At 41.4% G+C, this 24,355-nt stretch overlaps 1 protein-coding gene across 1 annotated transcript; it reads left to right on the top strand.

Moving 5' to 3' along the window:
• The first annotated feature begins 277 nt into the window (after positions 1-277).
• MPHOSPH6 (M-phase phosphoprotein 6) lies at positions 278-21,963 on the top strand. The gene is made up of 5 exons (XM_003272478.4): positions 278-377; positions 5,904-6,016; positions 18,594-18,684; positions 20,712-20,806; positions 21,252-21,963. Exons 1-5 carry the CDS (start codon positions 327-329, stop codon positions 21,382-21,384), a joined length of 483 nt encoding a protein of 160 aa, XP_003272526.1. The 5' UTR covers positions 278-326; the 3' UTR covers positions 21,385-21,963.
• The last annotated feature ends 2,392 nt before the right edge of the window (positions 21,964-24,355 follow it).

The following is a 24,355-nucleotide window of genomic DNA, read 5'->3' as shown; positions in this document are numbered from 1 at the left end:
GAGTCCCTGAGGGAGGATGGCCCTCCGAGGGGGCCAGGCCGACGTCCCGGGAAGGCGGCCCGCAGCTCGGGGAAGCCAAGCTCTAGGTCGTCCTCTGACTTCGGCCTCTTTGGGTTCTGCCGCGCTCATCCTCGCGCCGCCAACCCGCGCGCTTACCCGAGCTTGCCAGCCAGTAGAGCGCCCGCTGAGGGGCCTCGCCCGCGCGCGAGACAAGGGGCGGGGCGGGGTGGGGCGGTGCGTGTTACGTGAGGGCGCAGCTACGCACGCGGCTCCGCGCATGTGCGGTGAGGCTCGCGGCTGCAGTGCGGCGCTGGGGGGAAGCCACCATGGCGGCCGAACGCAAGACAAAGTTGTCCAAGAATCTGCTGCGCATGAAGGTGCGGGGACGCTGAGAGAGCCACGCCGGGCGGTAGGGGCACCCGGTCCTTCCGACCTGGCCGGGGCCGAGGCGGAGGGTGGACAAGGGACACCACAGAGAGGCCTCAGAGGGCTTCCAGCTCTCGTGCTCATTCATTCACTTAGCGTCTGCTCTGCACTGTTTACTGGAAACCAGGTTACGAATTAGGCCGATTCTCAGGAGGCCCGCGGGCGGATGGGAGCTTGCATACACATAAGCAGTCAGGGTACAGCTTACCAAGTGCAGTGAGGGTAAAAGCGCCGGGGTCCCTGGGAACTCACCGAGCTTCTCGCGGGGTAGTAGTCTCTTTAGGTTACTGGGAGGGTGGAAGGCACAACGTCCTAAACTAGGAGAAACTGAGTTCAGAAGTCTGAGAGGCAAGAAAGAAAAAGAAAACCATGGAGATTTCCAAGAATTACAGACAATTAAGTATGTCTGGAAGGCAAGTACTAAGAAATGGTTGCAGAGTAGGCAATGGTCACAACGTGCAGAGAACTTTAGGCTAGATTAAAGGTATTTTCCTTTATTTTGTGAGCAATGGAAAGCTATTGACACGGGGAACAGTATCCAAAAAAATAGCAAATACTTACAGTACTAGACAATGTTTGAAGTGGTTTGCGAATATTAACCTATGCAATTCACACAATGACACTTTGAGGTGACTACAGGCAATAACTCTCTTTTTACAGCTAAGGCAACTGAAACAGAAATAAGTAACTTACCCAAAGTTACACAGCTAATAAGTAGTGTAGACAGGACGGGAACTCAGGCAGTCTGGCTTCAGAACCCTGGCTCTTATATTACTGCTCTGTACTCTGTGATGCCTGTTACTGAGCACTACTTATAGAGAGTAGCAAACTGTTACATGTCATGTTTAAAGAGGTGGAATTTCCAAAAGAAGGAAGGAAGCATTCATAATGTTTTGAAAGATAGGCCGTTCGCTTTGGCTCATGCCTGTAATCCCAGCACTTTGAGAGGCTGAGGTAGACAAATCGCTTAAGCCCAGCTGTTTGAGACCAGCCTGGGCAACATGGTGAAACCCAATCTCTACAAAAAATACAAAATATTAGCCGGGCCTGGTGGCACGCACCTGTAGTCCCAGCTACTTGGGAGGCTGAGGTGGGAGGATCACTTGAGCTTGGGAAATCAAGGCTGCAGTGAGCTGAGATGGTGCCACTGCACTCCAGCCTGGGTGACACAGGGAGACCCTGTCTCAAAAAAAAAAAAAAAAAGAGAGAGTAAACATTACATGGGCAAGATTTGAATGGAGTTGAGCTAGGATGGAGTTAGGGATGAATGGGTGAATGAGGGTGGAGGACAAATTGCAGCATAACTTAGAGTTTGTCAAGCACTTTCATGCATGTTAGCAAAATTTGATCTTTACTGAACAGAATTTGATTTTATGATTTGTAATAACATTAATTTCAGAGAAGTGGAGTGAATTGGCCAAGCAGATATTGAAAAGATTTTAGCAGTTGTTTTAGCTCTTGGAATAAGCCAGATGATGTACTGGGTGACTCAGGCTCAAACTAAATATCCGAGTTGCAACTAAGAAGAAATTAACTTAAAACAAATGTCCATCCCCACCAAATTGGGAGACTCAACTGGACATTGGAAGCAAAGGAGAAGGAAAAAGATCACCCAGATTCTCTATTTGGTTTAGCAGCTTTGGTCATTGATAAGAAAAAACTTACTGGCAAGATAGCAGGAGACACTGTCTATACTGATAGAACTGAGTATACTGTGAGAAGGCATGGAGCAGCTGCACTTAGAGTGCCTTAACCAGAGCTAAGTCCTATATAGCATGGGTCCCAAACCGCCAGGCCACAGACCAGCACCAGTCCATGACCTGTTAGGAACGGGCCACACAGCAGGAAGTGAGCAGCGGGCAGGCAGGCAAGCAAGTGAGGGAAACTTCATCTATATTTACAGCCGTTCCCCATAGCTTGCATTACCACCTGAGCTCCACCTCCTGTCAGATCAGTGGCAGAATCCTAGATCCTCCTAGGATCAAAAACGTTACTGTGAACTGCGCATATGAGGGATCTACCTTGCGCTCTACTTACGAGAGTCTAATGCCTGATGATCTGTCATTGTCTCCCATCACACCCAGATGGGACTGTCTAGTTTCAGGAAAACAAGCTCAGGTCTTCCACTGATTCTGCATTATGGTGAGTTGTATAATTATGTCGTTACGTATTATAATAATAGAAACAAAGTGCACAATAAATGTAATGCACTTGAATCATCCCTAAACCATCTACCCTTCCCCTCTCCACCACCCGTGGAAAAATTGTCTTCCAGGAAGCACATCCCTGGTGCCAAAAAGGTTGGGGACCACTTTTTAGGGCAAGTATGAGAGGGTTGAGGATTTAATCCTGACTCACCTCAATGCCTCTGACTTGGTCAGCCATTGCAGGGTGATCCTGATGGGAAGCAGAAAAAGAAGGATGTGGATGGAAGGTCTTCCAGTATGGAATGCTTGTACAGGGTGTTTATTTGTGATTTTAGCACTGTTAGGCTCTTAGAACAGGGCTTGGCAAACTTTCTGTAAAGGACCATATAATAAATATTTTGGTCTTATGAGCCAGACAGTCTCTGTTACAACTACTCAGCTCTGCCATTGTTGTTCAGGATCGAATGACCATGGCTGTGTACCAGTAAAACTTTATCGACAACAACAGACATCTGGCCTGAGGACTGTATTGTGCTGATGCCTGCTGTGAGTCCTCACTAGTTTTGGAATGTGTTCTGAAATGCTCTGGAGTAGGAAAATCGAACTTCTACCTAACTCTGGAGGTGGTCGATTCATATTCACAGGGAGTTCTGTCCTTTCTCTGTGTACAGAACATGTATATGGCTATTGTATACCAAAAGAATAGGTGCATGACTAAATGGGAGAAAAAAAGGGCAGTTGGGCAATATTGATGAGTTTTATCACGAGGAATATTAGTGATGAAATGAGGCATCTGCATTTAAAGAAAACCATCCCAGAAAGAGAGTCTGGAAAAATAAGACAGGTCCAGGTTCATTTACATTCAGAGAACCTTCATTGAGTGAGCTCTTTTGTGTACCAAGGGTGCCGCCTAAGTGCCAATGATACAGGATGAACAAGAGTCATGGTCTATTCAGAATCGTAGTCTTGGGAGACACCAAACCAGCACGATGGTGAACAATAATCCAGTGTTTGTGAGGCTGTCTTGGGAAGGTGCTTCTTTATAGGAGCAGGCCTGGGAAGAGCCAAGCCAAATGCCAACCAGGAAGTCTTACCAAAGGACACACGCTGTGGGCTTAAAAGAGTAAATATTTTGCCGAAATATGGCAGAAAATGGAAACGTTAAGTCGCAAAGGCAAAAAGGACTGGGAAGTATAGCATGCACATTCCAGAAACTGCAGTTCTTTCCTGGGATGAGGATATACGCACAGGTAAAATGGATGAGGACTGCAAAACAGTAGTCTGCAAACTTGTTTTCTTTTACTTTTTATTTAAAATAGTGATAGATTCACAGGAAGTTGCAAAAAGTGTACAGGGATATTCTGTGCGTCCTTCATGCCACCTCCCCCAGCGGCAACATTTTACAACACTAGGATACAATAAAGAACCAGGACATTGATGGTGAGCTGACTCAGATTTCACCATTTTACATGCACTCACTTTGCGTGGACGGTTGCTGGGTCATATGGTAAGTGTATGTTTAGTTTGCTAAGAAACTGCCACGCTGTTTTCCACAATGGCTGTACCATTTACTTTCCCACTAGCTATGTTTGATTGATCAGTTTCTTCCCATTCTCATCAGCACTTGATGTTATCACAGTCATGAGTTAGTTAATACATGATTTAACAACAAGGATACATTCTGAAACATGCATTGTTAGGTGATTTCATCATTGTGAGATCATCGTAGAGTTCACCTGTGCAAACCTGGATGGTATAGCCTAGCACACACCTAGGCTATGTGGTACAGCCTGTTGTTCGTAGGCTGCAAACCTATACAGTATGCTACTGTACTGAATTCTGTAGGCAGTTGTAACACAGTGATATCTGTATCTAAACATATCTAGATATAGAAAAGGTACAGTAAAAATGCAGTATTGTAATCTTATGGGACCACTTTCATATATGGGTTCCATCGTTGACCAAACATCATTTTGCAGTGCATGACTATTTTATTCGTGAACATTCTTAAGATTTTTTCATTTAACTTAGTAGTCATAGTTAAAGCGCTTATGCCTAAAAAGGCTTCGGTTTGGAAAAGATGGAGTAGAAGGAGGAGAAATATGGGACCTGGGCCGGGCGCAGTGGCTCACACCTGTAATCCCAGCACTTTGGGAGGCTGAGGCGGGTGGATCACAAGGTCAGGAGTTCGAGACCAGCCTGGCCAAGATGGTGAAACCCCCGTCTCTACTAAAAATACAAAAATTAGCTGGGTGTGGTGGCGGGCGCATAATCTCAGCTACTTGAGAAGCTGAGGCAGGAGAATCACTTCAACCTAGGAGGCGGAGGTTGCAGTGAGCTGAGATCACGCTACTACACTCCAGCCTAGGCAACAGAGCGAGACTCTGTCTCAAAAAAGAAAAAAAAAAAAAGAAATATGGGACCTGAATAAGGGAAAGAAATGGGGGATACATAGAAACCAGTGGAACCTGAAACCTCACTGCTAGGAGGCTTCTGGGTATTTTCTGATTTTATTTTCTCCAATGTTGATATTTTATCATTTTGCTGTGGTTAGCCTCAAGTTTGTTCACTTGTTCCCTGAATAAATACAGGTATTCGTGCTAGTGAGAGACTGGCAGCAGGACTATTATTTACTGCCATATTTTGAGTCAAGTTTCTGCAGATTTGATAAGAGCAGCTCAAGAGTTTAGCAGCATTTCAGAGGAAAAATAAAGACGAAGAGCAGACTTATAGATGTACCTTTGCTTCTGCCTACATTTATCAGGCTCTTACTGTGCTTCAGTCATCATATTGGGATAGATGAAGGAAATGACCCAGACACCCAGTCCTTAAGGTCTCTAGAAGAGATAGATGCTCAAAGAGTTAAGATGTGGTGAGTCTATTGGAGGGAGCCATGGAAGCATTTAGGACAGAGGCACTGATTTTACAGGCACTCAAAGAAGTGTAGTAGCTTTACCTATGTCAGACGGGCGAGGAGTTGGCTAGGTGGAAGAGGATAAGAAGAGCATTTCAACCCCAGATCAGCAGGTGCCAAAGCCAGTGGGCTCTGTGGGTGAGCACAAGACGTTCGAATGTGGTGTCTTGGCCCTTAAGTTTTCCAAAGGAAACATACATTGTGTATTTTCTCATGCCCTGACACAACCCTTCATCGTCTAATGTAAAGTTGGAAGGGTAGAGCTAAACCGTGTGATCACTTGCCCCAACCCTCAATCTTGAGATGGGTTCCATAGATAAATGAGGGAGAACAAGTAGAAGAAGAAAATTATTTGGGGTTTTCCTCAATTCTAAAATGGGAAAAGTTTCTGACATTGATTTTGTTTGTTTTCACAGTTTATGCAAAGGGGACTGGACTCAGAAACCAAGAAGCAACTAGAAGAAGAAGAAAAGAAAATCATTAGTGAAGAGCACTGGTACTTGGATTTGCCAGAGCTTAAAGAGAAAGAGTAGGTTTATTAAAATTTATACTGATGATGCTTGGGGCATTCAGAAAGAAACTCCTGGTAAATTTAACTCATCATTCCAGTGACATAAAGCCCGTGACATAGTTTCTGTTCAGTTTATTGAGTTAGTGGCACAACTAAAAAATATTAAACCTATTAAAGTTGTACATGGATTTACACATTTTTACTACTCCCCCTCCCAGCCACTATTTATCACATTGTCCTTTTTTACATTGAACAAAGGAACCTAGCCCACATATCTCTAACAGTAACAGCAGACGTTTGGGGGAAGCTGTAACGTTCTGTCACCTTAAGTTCTAAAGATTAGGTGTGTACTTCAGGCCTCTCCAGTTTTGTTTCAGTTACAGAGTTCATTAGGTTGAGCATTTTAAGGCAGGTCAGGAGTTTTTGTTTCTTTTTTTAAATTGTTACTACTTGTAATACCGTCCATTTTAGCTAACATTTACTGAATCTGTAGTGTGTACCAGGAACTGGGCTAAACACTTTACTTCTGTAGTTATTGAATCTTCGTAGTTACTGAATCTTCGTAGCAAACTTAGGAGCTGCCTCCTATCATTCTGTCACTTTGTAGTTGAGGAACTGAGCTCAAGGGAGGGTAACTTGCCCAGGTTCACCCAGCCAGTCAGTGCCGAAGCTGGGGTAGACAGTTTCTGGACCACCCCCAAGCTTGGCTGGTGCCTGATCAACAATTTTGAAGGAAGGAGTGATGGATTTATTGCATCCTTTAATTTAGCTGAATCCTTCTGGAAGCTATTTTTCATTTTTCCCTGATACTTTTCTCACCTTAGTAAGCTCCGTGGTATGGTAGTTTTACTTAAACTTTGGTCAAATGACTGAAGATGCTGCTTACTATCTTGTGACATATTTGTGTCTTTCCATTCTGTACCTGATGTTTGGGCTTTGATTTGGAATGTTATATTCCCTTGTTGATTTGGCTGACCTCTGGACATTGTTTGAAGGTTACATACCCTTCTCTAAAGATAGAAAGTATGTCCCACCAGGAGGGATCGGGGGAAGGTACTTTTTTTCTCTACTTCTTGGAGGAAGCAAGATGTTGGTGAGGAGGGAGAAGATAATGCCAGGGGCAGGGTCACAGGGAGGAAGGGACCTTTGCTGCTGAGGAACTATAATTTAATTTTATGCCTTAAGTAAACTGGCCGAAGTGTTCCTTCCAGTTGCTTATTAAAGAGCAGGACTGTTTCTATCTTGTTTCCAGTATTTTTCCCCCAATACAGCATATTATTCCCAGAAAATGACCTTTACATTTCTTTCTGGGAAGGTAAATAGTACCTTTTTGCCATTACTCAGCATCTTGTTTATGTATAGGTGTGTATATCAGCTCAAGATGTTGGCAGGAAAACATGACCCTCTCAAACTGAGGAGAGACTATCAAGGTGTGGGTGGGGCATAGGGGAGCCCCTCGGGGCAGTGCAGTACCTCCTAGCATGTGTAGTGAGAGTGATTACCACCTGAGCTTGCAGAGTCAAGGGGTCGGGGGGTAATAGCTGCTACCGAATCTGGAGATAAGCTGTGTAGAAAGAGCACCTTAGAGGAGCTACTACCTCCACTCACGGGTACAGCCAGCCCAAGGTCATCCTAGCAAGGGAGCCCTTCCGTGCATTACATTCAAGTCAGCCTCCCAGGCCAGAGAAACGGGTGAAGACGGGAAGTAGGTCTGGAGGGGTGAATGGATGACATAGCTTTGGTATATGTGTTGTATTGAGTTGTTGTTTTTAACACCCTAAATAGGGAGATCATGGAATGGATTGGTTGATTAAGCATATGGGCTCTGAAGTCAGGCAGACCTGGGTTTGATGCCCAGCTCCATCACTTGTTTACTTGTCACCTTGGGTGAGTTACTCAACCCGTTTTGTGTCATTTATGTATTGGGTATGATGATAGTACCTGTCCAGTACATTCCGAGAGGTAGATGAGGTAATATACGTAAAACACTCACCATAGCACCAGGCATAAAGCACAGGGATTGTTGCCATTGTGTGTGTTTCCTTATACCTGAATATATGAAGTACACCCATTCCTTTCTACTCGCTTATGTTTGTGTATCCTTTTTTGCTAGTGTTATCTGAACTATTCTGTGAAGTTGGAGATTGCATGTGTCTGTGCTCTGAAAGTCTCAAGTTTCCCATTTTTAGTGTCAGCCATATCAGTCTGTAATTCAGTGAAGATAATTAGGGCTATTCAGTGTTAACACTGCCTCACAGGGGACACCTTTAGCCAATGGCTAGACCATGCAGGGGAATGATGATCTAGCTGCTGTGCCTCAACTTGGAACAACTGAAGGGCTTTCCTGACTCCAGAGCTGTCATATGTGGCTGAGGCCTTACTGTAGCCACATTGCCCATCATCTTCTCCCTCTGGCCAATCCTCCTGTCTCTGTTTTCCTAGAAGGGCATCTGCCGAACAACACTGCCTGCTAAGTTTTCTGCATATATGTCTGTCTTAGAGTCTGTTTCCAGGGAACCCGATACAGTCTGAATTCCTAGGAGTGAAATTTACCAGATCAAAGATTTTGCTATGTATTGCCATATTGTTTTTTTCCCCAAGGATATGGTCCGGTAAGAGTGTGCAAGAATAGGCGGTTTAATTACTCCTTTGCCGTAGCAAGTTGTTTAAGAAGTATTTTTGGCTATTGTGCGTCTTATGCTTGTATTTTGTGGTCTATTTGGAGTCAGAAGCTGTAGGGACCTGAAACTAACAAGTTAGCCTGCCACACTTTCCCTGATGCTGGTGAAAGATAGGAGCCTTCTGGGTCTGAGATGTAGGGGAGGAACAATAGCCTTTCCTTCCACCCATTTGAAATTCATTAGTTGGGGTCCCTGTAAGAAAAGACAGATTAACAAGAGAAAGGTATACACTTTGATTTCACAAAAGTTTTAGGTGACACAGGAGCCTTCATAAGAAAATGAATACCGAAGAATTGGTTGAACCTGAGTGTTTTTATGTTAGGTTTGACGAAGAGTGGAAAGTTGTGAAGGAATATGATGGGACCAAGGGGTATGACCAAAGAGTAATAAGCCAGGAGAAACTTAGCAAGTCTTTAGTTCAGATTCCTCTCTCTGTCCCTTCTTCTTCTGAGATAAGGATGTTGCTTTCCTCTGAGTGTAGGGAGGGCACCTCTTACGTGAGGGTTTTATGACCTGCTTCAGGGGACGGTCAGAAAATCCTACCTGCACGTCATTTTTCAGATTCCCCCAGCGTAAAAATTTTCAGTATGCCAAGATGCCATATTTTGGGGGTAGTGTCTCCTGAACACCATCAGAAACAAAGGACTTACTGCACAGCAAGCAGCACAAGCATCAAGTTGGCATCATTTCTCTTTTGTCCCCAAGTCCTATGAGGGATGTCATGAAGTGGCCCAGGTGGATGCTCTGCACCCACTGAATTTGCATCATAGCTGAGATCTCCTGAGCTTAGAAAACTGGAACCTTGGATAACGGGCCACAAGCAGGCTTGCCTTCAGCCCCAGGAGAGGCATCCGTATTATGGTGGACAGTAAGTAAATCTGCCCTTTGCTTTAGAGGAAGACTGTTTTTCAAGGCTGCTCGCTATGCATATATCCTGCAAAGATAGTCCAGAACAAACGAGCAGTTAGTGCCTCACTCAAAAAATGTGCAGGAATGTGAGACCCACTGAGAAGGGTTTTCTAACTGGAGTTTTGCCATGGTATTTGTGGCTTTAGGCAAGTTCAGCGTTTTCTGAGCAATAGTTTCTCATCTGCGAAATTTATGAAATAGATAATTTTGTGGGTGTGTTTTAGCCCGAAAATTATAGAACCTCCTTAATGAAAATTGGATACTTAAAATACAAAAACAGTTAAGTTTTGAAATATTTCACTTGCTTGTCAACTCTGTAATTAATTTTTCTAATTCTTAAAACCATGCATGTAGATACAAAACACCCGTGCTCCTTTTTATATTAAAGTTACGGTGTCATTGCAAAGCCGTGGGAAAAACCTCTAAGGGGCCAGGTAGTCCTGCTGTGAACCCAGTCCTGGCCTCTGGAGGTTGTCTTTCTCTGGGTCCCTCGTTTGTCTTAAGTGAAAGCTTTGATGTATAGTGCTTTCCTGAGAGAGGTGATTAACTTTGGAATTGAGGAGGTCTCATCAGCTGCTCACTCTATAAGGAATAAGACTGGGCAATTGAGAGGGAATCCCAAGTTCCTAGAAAAAGCTGAACAGCAAGTTCTGTGCCCAAATTTAGATTCCCTCAGGGAGAGGCGGTTCTGAAGTAACTGAGTTGCTGGCCAGACTAGAGGGCCAGTGAGAGAGGAACCAAAATCACAGTGGTTCTCAAAGTTTTGGAACTCAGAAGCTATTTGCATTTATAAAAATTATTTAGAACTCCTAGGCCTGGCACAGTGGCTCACGCCTGTAATCCCAGCACTTTGGGAGGCCAAGGCAGGCGGATCATGAGGTCAGGAGATCGAGACCATCATGGCTAACATGGTGAAACCCCGTGTGTACTAAAAATACAAAAAAAATTAGCCAGGCATGATGGCGTGTGCCTGTAGTCCCCGCTTCTCAGGAGGCTGAGGCAGGAGAATCACTGGAATCTGGGAGGCGGAGGTTGCATTGAGCCCAGATCGCGCCACTGCACTCCAGCCTGGGCAACAGAACGAGACTCTATCTCAAAAAAAAAAATTTTATTTAGAACTCCTAGAGAGTGTTTTGTGTGATTTATATTTGTCAATATTTACTATATAAGAAATTTTAAAAATTATTTAAATAACAAACTCATTACCTAACACATTTTCAATGAAAAATAACTTTTTTAAGACAAGAAATTTAACGAGAAGAGTGGTACTGTTTTCTGTTTTTGCAAATCCCTTTAACATTGTGGCATAATAGAAGACAGCTGGACTCTGAACACCTGCAGTCAGCCTGTTAAAACATGTTGTTTTGGTTGAAGTATATAAAGAAATTCCCCCTCACACAGGTGATACAGTTGAAAAGACAGGAGTATCTCAATGGCCTTTTCAGATAATTCTTTGGTACAACTCCAAAACTCAATCAGTAGTAGTTTCTTCAGAGTAAATTGCAACATGGAATCTGAAAACACCAGTGAACTTTTCATGTCTTGGTCTGTCTTGTATTCTAAATAGATCTTTTACCCGTATATGATTTCTTAACATCCTGCATCTGTCATTTGGAAAATGAGTTTAGTATAGATTTTCCCAGTTTTAACTCATCTTGTTATACAATATCAAAAATCACATTCATTAGTATCACCATGGGTTTCATCAGAAAAGTCTTTTAAGTGTTGGGAAGCTATCAAGCCGAAGATGACAGATAAAAGCTATTTGGAATTCTAACTTTTTCTTGAAAGCTTGAATTTTGTTATTGGCAATAAATAGTGTCAGTTGTTCCCCTTCAAGTGTCAGGTTCACTTTATTTATTTTCAAGAAAATGTCTGCCAAAGAACCCAAACCCGCAAAACCATAGTTATGGTGTCACATTGAAAAAAAGTGTCTAGTTCGTCTCTCAGTTCAGTCACACAAGTGTGGTTATTTGACTATGAAGAAGTATCTTTTTTTTTTTTTTTTTTTTGAGACGGAGTCTTGCTGTGTCGCCCAGGCTGGAGTGCAGTGGCGAGATCTCCCCTCACTGCAAACTCTACCTCCCTGGTTCACACCATTCTCCTGCCTCAGCCTCCGAAGTAGCTGGAACTACAGGCGCCCACCACTATGCCCAGCTAATTTTTTTTTTGTATTTTTTTTAGTAGAGATGGGGTTTCACCATGTTAGCCAGAATGGTCTCAATCTCCTGACCTCATGATCCTCCTGCCTCGACCTCCCAAAGTGCTGGAATTACAGGCATGAGCCACTGCTCCCGGCCAAGAAGTATCTTATATATATATAGTTTCAATTTTGTATACCGAATATTTTTTAAAGTAATCGAGGGCTAAGATTAACAGAAATAAATTTGTGCTGTGTCATCAAGAACATTCTAATGTGAAACTGGCATTTTTCTTTGAACTGTGAGGGCCTGGCAGTGATTACCAGAGTAGTCTGGTATCACTGCTGCTTTCACTCATGCTAAGATTTCGTTTTACCCAGAGTAACTTCTGCACATTCTGCAAATGTCAACACAGTAAAAGATGACACCTTAATGTTATCATGCAAGTAACTCTGACCTCCTACTACTCTGCATTCTCTCCATTTCAGCTGCAGGGGCTTTATGTTTCTCAGGCCGGTTAGATTCCCTTATCAGGGCCCCCACTTACAACGGGGACTTCAGGTGTTTTTCACCTGGGCGTCCTGATATCTTGCTTCCTCCTTGCCTCCTGGTCCTTGCTCAGATGTCACCCCCGACAAGAGGCCTATCCAGACCACTCTTTTAAAAGACAACACCTCTCCTCTAGTCTGCCCTCACTATCTCCCCTTAAACTGTGTGCGGGTGTGGGGGTGTGGGTGGTGGTTGCATTCAGTGGAATGTACTTAAGTCTACAGCTGTATGTGTTTTGATAGTGCATGCATCTTTGTAAACCATACTCCTATCGCGGAAACATTTCCGTCATCGCGTAAAGATCTTCATCCCTCTTTCTAGTCAGTCTCACTCCTGCTCTGACGCAAGCACTCTTCTGATTTCTTAAACAATAGATTGACTTTGTCTGTTCTTGAACTTCATAAAAGAGGAATTGTGCAATGTGTGCTAAACTGTGTCGGCAAAATGTTTCGGATATTCATCCTTGTTTTGGAACATCAGTAATTTGTTTCTATTGCTAAGTAGTATTTCATTTTACAGGTACACCGCGGTGTATCTATTCATTCTTCTATTAATGGACATTAATAGAGAAGTGTTATAACACTTTCACTAAGGAAGTATGAGAGTTCAACATTTGGAGTTAGATATCTTTTTAATTTTATTCTAATGGCATCTTATTGTGGTTTTTAATTAGCCTTTTCCTGATGACTAATAATGTTAAAGAACTCATGATTGGGTTGTTTCCAGTTTTTTATTTTTTTATTTTTATATTATTTATTTTTTTTTTTGAAATGGAGTCTCGCTCTGTTGCCCAAGCTACAGTGCACTGGCGCAACCTCGGCTCGCTGCAGCCTTCCTCCCAGGTTCAAGTGGTTCTCCTGCCTTAGCCTCCCGAGTAGCTGGGATTACAGGCATGCACCACCATGCCCGGTTAATTTTGTTTTTAATAGAGACCATGTTGGCCAGGCTGGTCTTGAACTGCTGATCGCAGGTGATCGCTGGCCTCGGCCACCCAAAGTTCTGGGATTACAGGTATGAGCCTCCACACCCAGCCTGTTTTTTTACGCTTATGGATAAAGCTGGTATGACATTCATACTCTTGTTTTGTTATGTTTTCATTTCTTTTGTAACTGTGGAATTGTACTTTAACAGAAATTTTCAGACCAGTTTGTTCTACGATTTTACACTTTCACTAAGGAAGTATGAGAGTCCAACATTTGGAGTTACGTATCTTTTTACTTTTAACTATTTTAGTGGCATCTTATTATGGTTTTTAATTTGCATTTTCCTGATGACCAATAATGTTAAAGAACTTCTTCCTTTTTGGCCATTTCCATATCTACCTTTGTGAAGTGCCTTTTCAAATATTTTGGCCATTTTAAAAATTGAGAAAGTTTTGTTTTTGTTTTGTTTTTTTAAATAATTTATGTCACATATTTGTTCATCCCCCATCCATCCATCCGTTTATTGTATTTTTGATGCAGTAAGTTGCAGACATCAGTACATTTCTTTCCGAAATATTACAGCATGCACATCATTAACTCAAGCTCAGTGTTTCTGGGGGTTTTTTTGACACAAAACTTACATACATCTGTGCATGTAGGAGTTATTTATGTTCTGAATACAAGTTCTCTGTCACATATGTATATAGTGAATATTTTCTTCCAGCCTGTTAATGTTGTCTTTTGATGAGTTTTTATTAATTTTGTTTTATCAATTTTTTCTTTTATGGTTTATTCCTTATGACTCTTGTCTAATGAATCCTTGGCTATGCCAAGATGGTAAGATATTTTCTGTTTTCTTCTAAAAATTTCATAGTTTTAGTGCTGACATTTTTATCCATGGTTTGCCTGTAACTTTTTGTGTACAGCATGAGGTAGAAATCAAAGGACATGTCTTTCATAGATAACCTGTGATCCTGTTAACTTTTTTTTTTTCTTTTTTGAGACAGAGTCTCACTCTACCAGCCAGGCTGGAGTGCACTGGCGCAATCTTGGCTCACCGCAGCTCCACCTCCCAGGTTCAGGCGATTATCCTGCCCCAGCCTCCTGAGTAGCTGAGATTACAGGCGCCCCCCCCACCACACCCAGCTAATTTTTGTATTTTTAGTAGAGACAGGGTTTCTCCGTTTTGGCCAGGCTGATCTTGAACTCCTGGCTAACACGGATCTGTCTGCCTTGGCCTCCCAAAGTGCTGGGATTACAGGCTTGATCCACTGTGCCTATTAACATTTATTGAAAAAATTTTCTTGTTGCATTGTTTCTCTCTAAGTACTTCATAGTTTTATATATCATAAATAGAGTTTTTTCAAACTTGTCTGTTGTGTGTATGTATGGGGTGGAGGGGTGTGTAGAAATTGAAGGTTGTACGTTGACTTTGTATTCTGTAATGCTAAATTGACTCACTGACAAGTAGTTTTTTTGTGGATTCCTTAAGATTGTTTACATGCATAATTATGTCATCTGCAAAAAAAGAGAGTTATACATTTTATTTCCTCTTGTTGATTGATTTCATGGCTAAGGACCCAATACAGTATTGAATAGAAACGACAAGAGTAGTCCTTGAATTGTTTCTGATCATAGTTGGGAAGGCATTTACTTTTTCTCTATTGCACATGAAGTGCTGTTTTCATGAATGCCCCTTATCAATGGTCACAGCTACTCCTTTATTTTCCTAGTTTGCTGAGGGTTTTCATCATAAATGATGTTGAATTTTGTCAAATAATTTCTTATGAGAAGATCATGATTTTTATTTCGTTAGTGTGTTGAAAACTGTATTGACTTTTGAATATCAGAACAGCCTTATATTTCTGGCATACGCTCTACTTGGTCTTCATATGTAACATTTAAAATTTTTAAATTCAATTTGCTGACATTTTATTAACGATTTTCACGTCCATATTTATAAAAGATGTTAGCCTGTAGAGTTACTGTAATGTCTTTGGTTTTGGCCATAAAATGAGTTGGAAAGTGTTGCTACCTCCTCTTCTCAGTTTTTGATTTGTGTAAAATTGAAAGTATTTCTTCCTTAAATGCTTGGTGAAATTCACCAGTGAAGCCATCTGGATCTGAAGCTTTCTCTGTGAAAAGATTTTTAGTAATGTATTCCATTTATTTAATAGATATAGGACTAATCAAGTTTTTTACTTCAGATTTTTTTTCAGGTATATAATTTATTTTTTTGATTGTTTTTTCCCCTAATTACATAAATTCTATCGATGTTTTTTTGCAGTCTCTGTTTCTTAATTCAGGCTGTCTGTTCATTGCATTCATGTTTTCGTTTAAATCCTTGAATAAATTTACAGTAACTGTTTTAAAGTCCATTTCTACTAATTTCATCTTCAATTATTTTCCTTCTTTCTATGAGGGGATTACATTTTCTTGCTTCCTTGCATGTCTAGGAATTTTTTATTGTGTGCTGTGCATTTATATGTATTACATTGCTGACTACCTGGATTTTGTTATTTTTCTTAAGGGCGTTGAATTTTGTTTCATTAGGCAGTTAACTTACATGCCAATCAGCTTGTTTTTGTTAGGGTATGTTTTGTAGCTAAGTTGTCTCTACTCCTAAGGTGTGGCCTTTCTCCTAAATATCACAGAGTGTTTAGCTTGTTCTCTCATCTCTGGCTAGGCAGAACTCAAACATTTCCTTGCTCTGTGCAAGCTCTGTTATTTCTTCAACATACAATTGCAGGGTAAATTTTTTTTTTTCCCCAGGTGTGGTAGGCTGGAAAATGGTCCCCCAGATAATATCTAGGTTTTCATCTCTGAAACCTGTGAGTGTTACCTTATAGGGCAAAATTTACCTTGCTGGTATATGAGTAAATTACGAATCTTTAGATGAGAGATTATCCTGGATTATCTGGGTGGGCCCTAAATGTAATCACCTTTCCTTATAAGGAGGAGGTGAGGGAGATTTGACACACAGAAGGCCTTGTAACCGTGGAAGCTTCTGGAGGGATCCCAGGCCTACCAACACCTGGATTTTGTACAGAACTGTAGGAGCATAAATTTCTGTTGCTCTAAGCCACCAATTTTGTCAGCTTAAATTTGTTACAGCAGCCACAGGAAGTTAATGCAGCAGATATTCTCCCAGAAATCATCTCTCCAGCAGTTAGTTTTCCCCTAAGTCTGAAGACTCATCCTGCATATGTGGAGCTTCATGGTCAGCCAAAGATTCAAGGGAACCCAATATGCAGGTCCTGAACTCCATAGTGTAGCTCCCTTTCAGTGGTATCCTCACCCAGATATTCCAGCCACTGCCATAACGCCAGATTTCAGTTTGTGTCTTTATTTTTTTCAACTAAAGCCCCAGTGAAACACTTTGTCTCTTAAGCTCAGCAAGACAGGGCTTTGTGTGAGTCCCCCACTCCCCGCCCCACAATCTGGAAATTGCCTCCAGGCAGAAAGCTCCACATTCATGGGGCTCACTTCATTTGATTTTCTTCTCTCAGGCATCACGGTCATATGCTTGGACTTGTTCATTATCTGAAAATGGTCATTTTATATTTTGTCCTGTTTTATATAGTTATGGCGCGGGAAAGCTAGTTCCATACCAATTACTCCCCTAGAGCTAGGGATGGAATAACCTGCTTTATTTTCATCCATTGTGTGATATGAATGTTTCATGTTTGATTCATTATTTGGCCCCTCTTTCTATAGACTGTAACCTCCATGAGAGCAGAGGCTCTTTTTTTTTCTTTTTTCTTTTTTTTTTTTTTTTTTTTTGGAGGCGAGTGTTTCGCACTGTCACCCAGGCTGGAGTGCAGTGGCACAATCTTGGCTCACTGCAACCTCCACTTCTGGGATGCAAGCAGTTCTCCTGCCTCAGCCACCTGAGTAACTGGGACTACAGGCGTCCGCCACTATGCCCAGCTGAGGCTCTTTTATTGGTGGCTGTTTCCGCAGTTTGATTTAATACACCCAGTTTGGTTTAATAAGTGTTGCATGAGGGAATCTTTATGAGAATCAGAGCCTACTCCAGCAAACAAGCCTTAAAAGCCACATGTTTGCTTTCCTGCCATGCTTTAGGGTTTATGGACAGGCTGGAGATAGATATGTCACCTTGGATTTAGGGTCATGTGGTGGTGACTCAGCAGAGAAATTCTGCTGGAGACAGTAACATCCTGGTCCAGGGAACGCAGCCTGCCCCAGTGCCGTCAGTGGTGTCGTGCTCAGCCCTGTCAGCAGCAGCAGTGGTTTCCCTAGGGTCATTCTTTAGCATGATTTTGGTTTTGGTGCAACCACCTAGCGACCGTTATTTCTGCCCATCTTCCTGTTCTGCCCCTCCAGCCTTCCCGGTGATTCTGAGATGCCCAGTACAGCTGGCTCTTTTTATCACAGATTTTGATATCCACAAGGGGTCCTGGAACCAGCCCCCCTTGGAAATGCAGAGCCTGCAGTGTTCTTACAGTAAATTCTTTCTCTGCTGAAGTCATCCAGGGTCAGCCTTTGGTGTTCATAGCTAAGAGCTCTGACTGATAAGACTGTTTAAAGCTGCCCAAGCCTCTGATTTCCCACTACTTCACCTGGATTTGTAATAAGAATTTGGTGGGGGCAAAATCTCAGAAGTCACCACTAAAGAATTTATCCATGTAACCAAAAAACCACCTGTTCCCCAAAAACTATTGAAATTTTTTGAAAAAAATCTGTGTATAAGTGCACCACACAGCTCAGACCAGTGTTCAACAATCAACGTAAATGCAAGTATAAAAAAGACTGGAAGGAAATATTCAAATATATTAACAGTCCTTTTTAACCTCCTGGTAAGGAACTTACAGGCAGTTTATAAACTCATACTTTATTCTGTTTTCCAAATTATGTTCCTTAAAATGTGCTACTTTGATAATTAGAGAATGGAATTTTTGAAATCCCTGAGAACGAAAGACAAAATATGCCAGAAACTTTAGTAAAATGATTTGGAGTAGTGTGTCATTGTATACCGTATGTGTTTTTTTACATACATATTATTTCCTTTCTGAAAAAGAATTGAAAAAAAATATGGTGAGGGGATGTAAACAGAAAAGAAACTTTGCTTCAACTTTGGCAAATTCAAGTTTATTGTCAATACTTTAGATCTTTATATTATGTAGATATTTACGCAAATTAAATGTGGTGTTTAAGAGAGGCTGTGCCTCCAGCCTCCTGCTCTTGTCTCCTAATGCCTTTGCTGACCAAATTAATCAGATTTTATTTTTAACGCTAAGTTAGAAATCTTACTGTGTTTTTACTTCATTCTACTGAGAACCATAGGTTGATTTTTTTTTTATTCAAAGTGTTGGCTTTTGTTTGCTGTGCTTTATATACGGAGAAATGCTATTTTTATTTTCCCATGTAGGAGTTTCATAATAGAAGAGCAGAGTTTCTTACTATGTGAAGATCTTCTCTACGGAAGAATGTCATTCAGAGGATTTAATCCTGAGGTTGAGGTATTAAATATAATTGCTTCAAATTAAAAATTTTTCCAATTGAATTTTTTTCTGCTAATAATTGGGCTTAGGTGTTTCTCCACCAGGTACCATTTCTACTCATTATATAGAAAATAACAAGTCTTGAAATATCGCCATAGCTATTTAAAGAAATTGGAGACATTGCAGTCTAGTTTTATGGTAGAGGTGAGTAGATAATTTCATATAGCAGTATACAGCCCTTGACAGTGCCACCGTAAATAATAAAATTTCAAGTTGAGTCTTTCACAAGAACGTCAAGATTTTATTCATATGATGCTATTATGAAAAGTTATTTTCTGGCACCTATAAATGTATTTTTTCTAATGGAAAAATGTTACTTTAGAATTGCGTAATTTGACTTTTTAATGGACAGTTGTAATCCAAGCTTGTAAGTAGATTTTTAAATGAATCCTTTCGACAGTTTGTTTGAAAAATGAATATTTGCCTTATAACTGAGCTATTGATTTGAATTTTCGTGCTCCAGGATAGAGAAGCAGACCTTTATTTAACAAATATTCATTTAGAACTTTGGCTCATATGTTAAAAGCCATCCTATCAAGTACTTGATGAACCAAATGGACACTTGAGATACAAATCTTTAGTTTTGTAAATATTACTCGAAGCCAGGGTTTCTCGCCCTTGGCAGTGTTGACATTTGGGGCCAGATAATTCTTTGTGGTGGTGGCTTTCCTAAGAGAATGATGAACCACATCCCTGTCCTCTGTTCTCTACCAACTAAATATCAGTAGCACACGCACACCCCATCCTCCAACCCAGTTGTGACAACCAAAAATGTTTCCAGACATTGCCGCAGGTTCCCTGGTGGGGAAAATCATCCCCAGTTAAGAACCACTTCTCTAGGAGCCACAGTTAACTAAGCCAATTGCCAGAGTTTATTGAAAGATTCTAGATTAGTTTTCCTTTTCTGCTTTTTTGGCAGAGTGGGAGGAGGCATGTGTGATAATTAAGGTGTTGTATTAGAAGTGTTTCTTTTTAATATATGCTGGTCTCGCTTTGACCTGCTTTAAGCTTCAGATTGAGAAGGAGAGGGGCTGGGCAGTGGGATAAAGAGGGAAGAAAAAGGCAGGGATTATGAAGATGTGGTGTTCAAAGAGTAGGGTTTGGATAGGCGAGCATTCCAAAGTACGTGTGCTGCAATGGGAAACGAGAGGTGCCACTGCCCGCAGAATTTGATGGGGACGGGTGTTAGAAAATGGCCCTAATTACTGGATTCTGTAACACTGAGTACACTCCCCCTAGGAAAAGGTTTTGAACTATTATCACTCTTTTAAGCCTTAGATAAACTAGTTGAGATTGATTTCTCATCTTTTATTCCTTCTGCTCTTGCTAAAAAGAAGAGATTACACATTTTTTAAAAAAAAAAAAGGTCAGAGAATAATTATCACAAAAAGGTTTATGTGAAAGAGTTGGAGGAGAGACGAGACTCGTGATGCATGGATGTTACATGGGATGCATTATCCACTTTAAAGTTTAGGAGGGTGAGGCTGAGGTGCATAGATTCCCTCCATTACACGGGGCCAGACTTCCACTTCTCCCACCTCCTCCACCCACCACCACCACCACCACCAAGAGATGCATTTAAAATTATTATTGACTACTAGTGTTTCTTCCATTTGGCTTAAAGATGGGGTGGGGGGAGTTCAGAGAAAATCTGAAAGTTTATTATTTCTTTCCCCACTCACTGGAATGTGTCAGCAGTATGCCTGCTTTAAATATGAGTAACTAATACTAAGATTTATGATCTTAAATACACTTTAAATTCACACTAAGTATAATCCAGTGGGGCTTTGCCTTACTATTTTTTTGACTCAGAGCTGACTTCTCTTATACCATTGTGGTATCAAGTATTACAGAGAGTCCCTTATCAATTTTGACTAGTTCTCTAGATTATTTGACTTCAGTTTCTCTGCCTTCAGGTAAGTTTGACATCAGTTCCTTTCACAAGCTTTTTCTAGCCTGAAGGTCAGCACTGGTGTATTTTTCAGAAATTGATGCTTCAGATGAATGCTAAGCACAAAGCAGAAGAAGTTGAAGATGAAACAGTGGAGCTTGATGTGTCAGATGAAGAGATGGCTAGAAGGTAACCGTGCTGCGCAGCAGCTTTCTAATCTGGACCTAGCATTCATTGGCTCTCCCAGCAATGCTCCTCTTACCGCACAGTCCACGGCAGCTTTCAAGGGAGTCCCCCATTAGGACGATGACTGTGATCGGCCTTCTCTTAATGGCCTATGGGGGCCGCAGACCTGTTTCAGGCTGCCAGTTGAGGGCCCATTTCCAGAGCTGCTGGAAATGTGTATTTTAAAATGTACATCTCTTTTTATTTAGGGTAATGCAAACGCCAAAACGGCAAGGAATTTAATCACTCTTAGAGAAGTTCATAAATTGTTAAATCAGATGGTTTCTTTTAATCATAGTTTTCTTTTTGTTAATCTTTTTTATTGCATATTTGGTCTGATATTCTTGACGAGGCTTGATCCCTACGTTTTTATTTGAAATTAAACGTGTGCTGTCTGTCCTCTTGACAGATATGAGACCTTGGTGGGGACAATTGGGAAAAAGTTTGCCAGAAAGAGAGACCATGCCAATTATGAAGAAGATGAAAATGGAGACATAAAACCGATTAAAGCAAAGAAGATGTTCTTAAAGCCCCAGGATTAAGATGGATGCCCTAAGCGATGGCCCCGGGGTGCTTGGTGGAAGTCAGCAGTGCATCTGGAGTTCATCCCAATGGTGTCTCTATAGTTATTAATACTGTAACGTTTACTTTGTAAAGAGATGTATCATTTTAGAAACATGCTGTTTTTGAAACAGATGTGTGATGGATGTTGTACATCCTTTGCTTCATGGTATTCATTCAGAGTGGATTTTTAGCCCCTGATCTACAAATGTACGTTGTTACAGGGCTGCTTCCTAAAGATTTTTTTGACCTCAGGTTTTTCTTAATACATTTCTCCAGTCACCAACCTTGAATTGACTCGTATAAATTACTGCCAATGTTTAAATTTCCCTTATGTTTATATTTAAATTATTATGTCAAGCCAATTCGTACATACAATTTGGAATCAAATGTCATAAGAATTTATTATATAAATTTATCAAGAATAAAAATGCCTCTCCAGCCTTAAGTATTTTACATGCTCCCAGGTCATTGTCAGTTTATGGTATTATGTTGTTTTATTTAAAGCATTGAATTAATAGAAAAAAAATTGCTCTGTAATAAAAATCTACTTTCACATACTTTTTATATTTTCTTGTACTTTCAAATAACAATTTTAGTCTAATTCAGTAATATAACTTTTTTCCAAATAGTAACTTTAAAAAACAGCCATTGATCAGAATATAGTGATGTATTAGGTTGAACCATAAGAAATTGCCTTTTACAGGTCAAAAACAACCATTAGTTTCTTACGGTATAGCCCAATAGAATTTACCACTGACCAATGGTACCATCTCCTAGTCTGAACTCTATTCTAAATGCTAAGTACAGAAAGAAGCACATAGAATTAAGTGTGTGTATGTGTGTCTGTCTGTCTGGAGATAAGTACCTAGGACTTCTGAGAACTACTGATTTAATTTCGCTCCCAGGAAGTGAATGAGGTACATGTCTTCTCTCTCCTCAAATCTCTATATTATTGCTCTGTGACCTCAGTTCTCTGGTGAGTTATGAGAAAAGATAGGAATTTGAAGTTAATCTGGCCTTTTTTTTTTTTTCATTGTGAGTATGAGAATGATGCACCTCCCAACTCTGGGCAGTAACGAGAAGTTCTTCCCAGTGCCTTACCAGCGCCACAATCCATGGACTTATTACATGTCTTATGTACCTGTCTGCACAGTACAACTTCTGATTGACAAACTCATTTCACCATAAAAGAAGTGGGGTAATGGGGGCTTATGCCTCTCGAATGCACTGGTCTTAGCATATCCCCCATCACCCAGGAACAGCGGGCATAATAGGACGATGGAATGGTCTGCTGAAGACTTAGTTATGGCACTAGGTGGAATACAATTCCATCTGACAAATGTAACGTGTGCTTTGATTGAGTGACCATTCCATGGGACTGTTCTTGGTCAGAATGCATGGTCTGGAATCAAGCAGAGGTAGATGGAGTGGTCCCACTCATGGGTGATTTGTTTCCTGCTTCTCTTGATAAGTTCCCAAGGGAGGAGTGCTCCCACTAGGGGACACAACAGTGGCTCCATTGAGACAGGAATTGACACCATCCAGTCATTTCAGCACTGAACCAACAGGCTGGAGTTTACTGTTTTGGCTGGTACAAGTGATCCTGGCAACAAAGGGGCATTTATGTCATTCCTACACAATGGATGGCGAGAAAGGCATCTGGAACCCAGGGATTCTCTAGGGCATTTTTAGCACTTCCCATGTATGCCACTAACTTTAAGGGATAGCTATAACAGTCTCAAAGAGGGGAATGATTGAGGTCCTTTAGGCAATGACGTTTTGGTACACCCCACACCGTATAAACCCTGAGAAGCTGAGCTAGTGGCTGAGGGAAGAGGAACCATGTGACGTGTAAGGAAAGAAGGAAATTTATTATTTCAGCCTTGTGACTTGCCAGTTACAGAAACAAGTTACTGCAGCTGTTACATGTAGGGTTGGCACTCCATATCAGTGAGTTTCAGATACAGACTTGTCAACCACAGAAAGTACTCAAAAAATAAAAATACAATAAAAAATAATATAAAGTACAGTACAGTATGACAACTATATAGCATTGACATTGTATTAGGCATTATAAATCATCTAGAGGTAGTCTAAGGGATACAGGAGGATGCACATAAGTTATATGCAAACATGCTGTGTTAGGTAAGGGATCTGAGCATCTGTGGATTTTGGTATCTGCAGGAGGTCCTGGAACCAGTCCTTGGATACCCAGGGATGACTGTTTTCTTCTGCGTGCGTGTGTGTGTGTGTGTGTGTGTGTGTGTGTGTGTACTAATTTGTTCTCTCACCTCATTTTGTTTTCTTATGGCGTTAATTTCGCTATTTAGTCTCAGGGTAAGAATATTAGGTGGGATTGTGATTAATTTTAGGTGTAATTAACTGATAGAATGTCTGCTGGGACTTTGTATCTCCTCATTTTGGAGAAAGGGTGAGGCTATCTTGTACAAAGGACGTTTGCAATGTATTTGGTAGACACAGTTGTTTTCCTTGTTGCAGGAAGTTTAGGTTAGAAGTGTGTGGATGCTAAATGGCCGAAAGGGCAGATTGTGGCAGATTCAAAGCTGTTGCTTCACAGAATCAAACTCACCCTCTGTATTCAGCTTTTTGTGCCGGGCTGGGACTGAGCAAACCCCATGTCTCCTATGCAGCTGACTTGATTAGGATTGGCCAGTGGAGGCCCAGCTGGAGATGGTGAGGCTAGAGGAAGAAGACAGGATGTGTCCCTTCTCTCTGCTTCCTCTGCTTTTCCTATTTCTTTGTCACCCTCAAAACACCTGCACCCCCACCGAGGCTGGTATTCCAGGAAGAGTTGTTAATATGAGTTTACTCTTCCCAACACTTGCTGCAACAGCCTCATAGCAACTCCTCAGAGACATCACCAGCAGCAACCACCCTGTACTAATTCAGACATATATCCAGCGCCTTGGCCACAGGCCTCCCCCACCC

Source organism: Nomascus leucogenys, chromosome 2 (assembly GCF_006542625.1).
Source record: "Nomascus leucogenys isolate Asia chromosome 2, Asia_NLE_v1, whole genome shotgun sequence".
Taxonomy (NCBI): Eukaryota; Metazoa; Chordata; class Mammalia; order Primates; family Hylobatidae; genus Nomascus; species Nomascus leucogenys.
This window is presented reverse-complemented; position numbering and strand designations above follow the sequence as displayed.

What these genes read in the sequence shown, in the direction of transcription:
- MPHOSPH6 (XM_003272478.4), top strand. Translation starts at nt 327, where the DNA reads ATGGCGGCCGAACGCAAGACAAAGTTGTCCAAGAATCTGCTGCGCATG. An exon ending in AGAATCTGCTGCGCATGAAG is followed by an intron (nt 378 to 5,903) that starts GTGCGGGGACGC and finishes TTGTTTTCACAG; the next exon opens with TTTATGCAAAGGGGACTGGA. An exon ending in CCAGAGCTTAAAGAGAAAGA is followed by an intron (nt 6,017 to 18,593) that starts GTAGGTTTATTA and finishes TTTCCCATGTAG; the next exon opens with GAGTTTCATAATAGAAGAGC.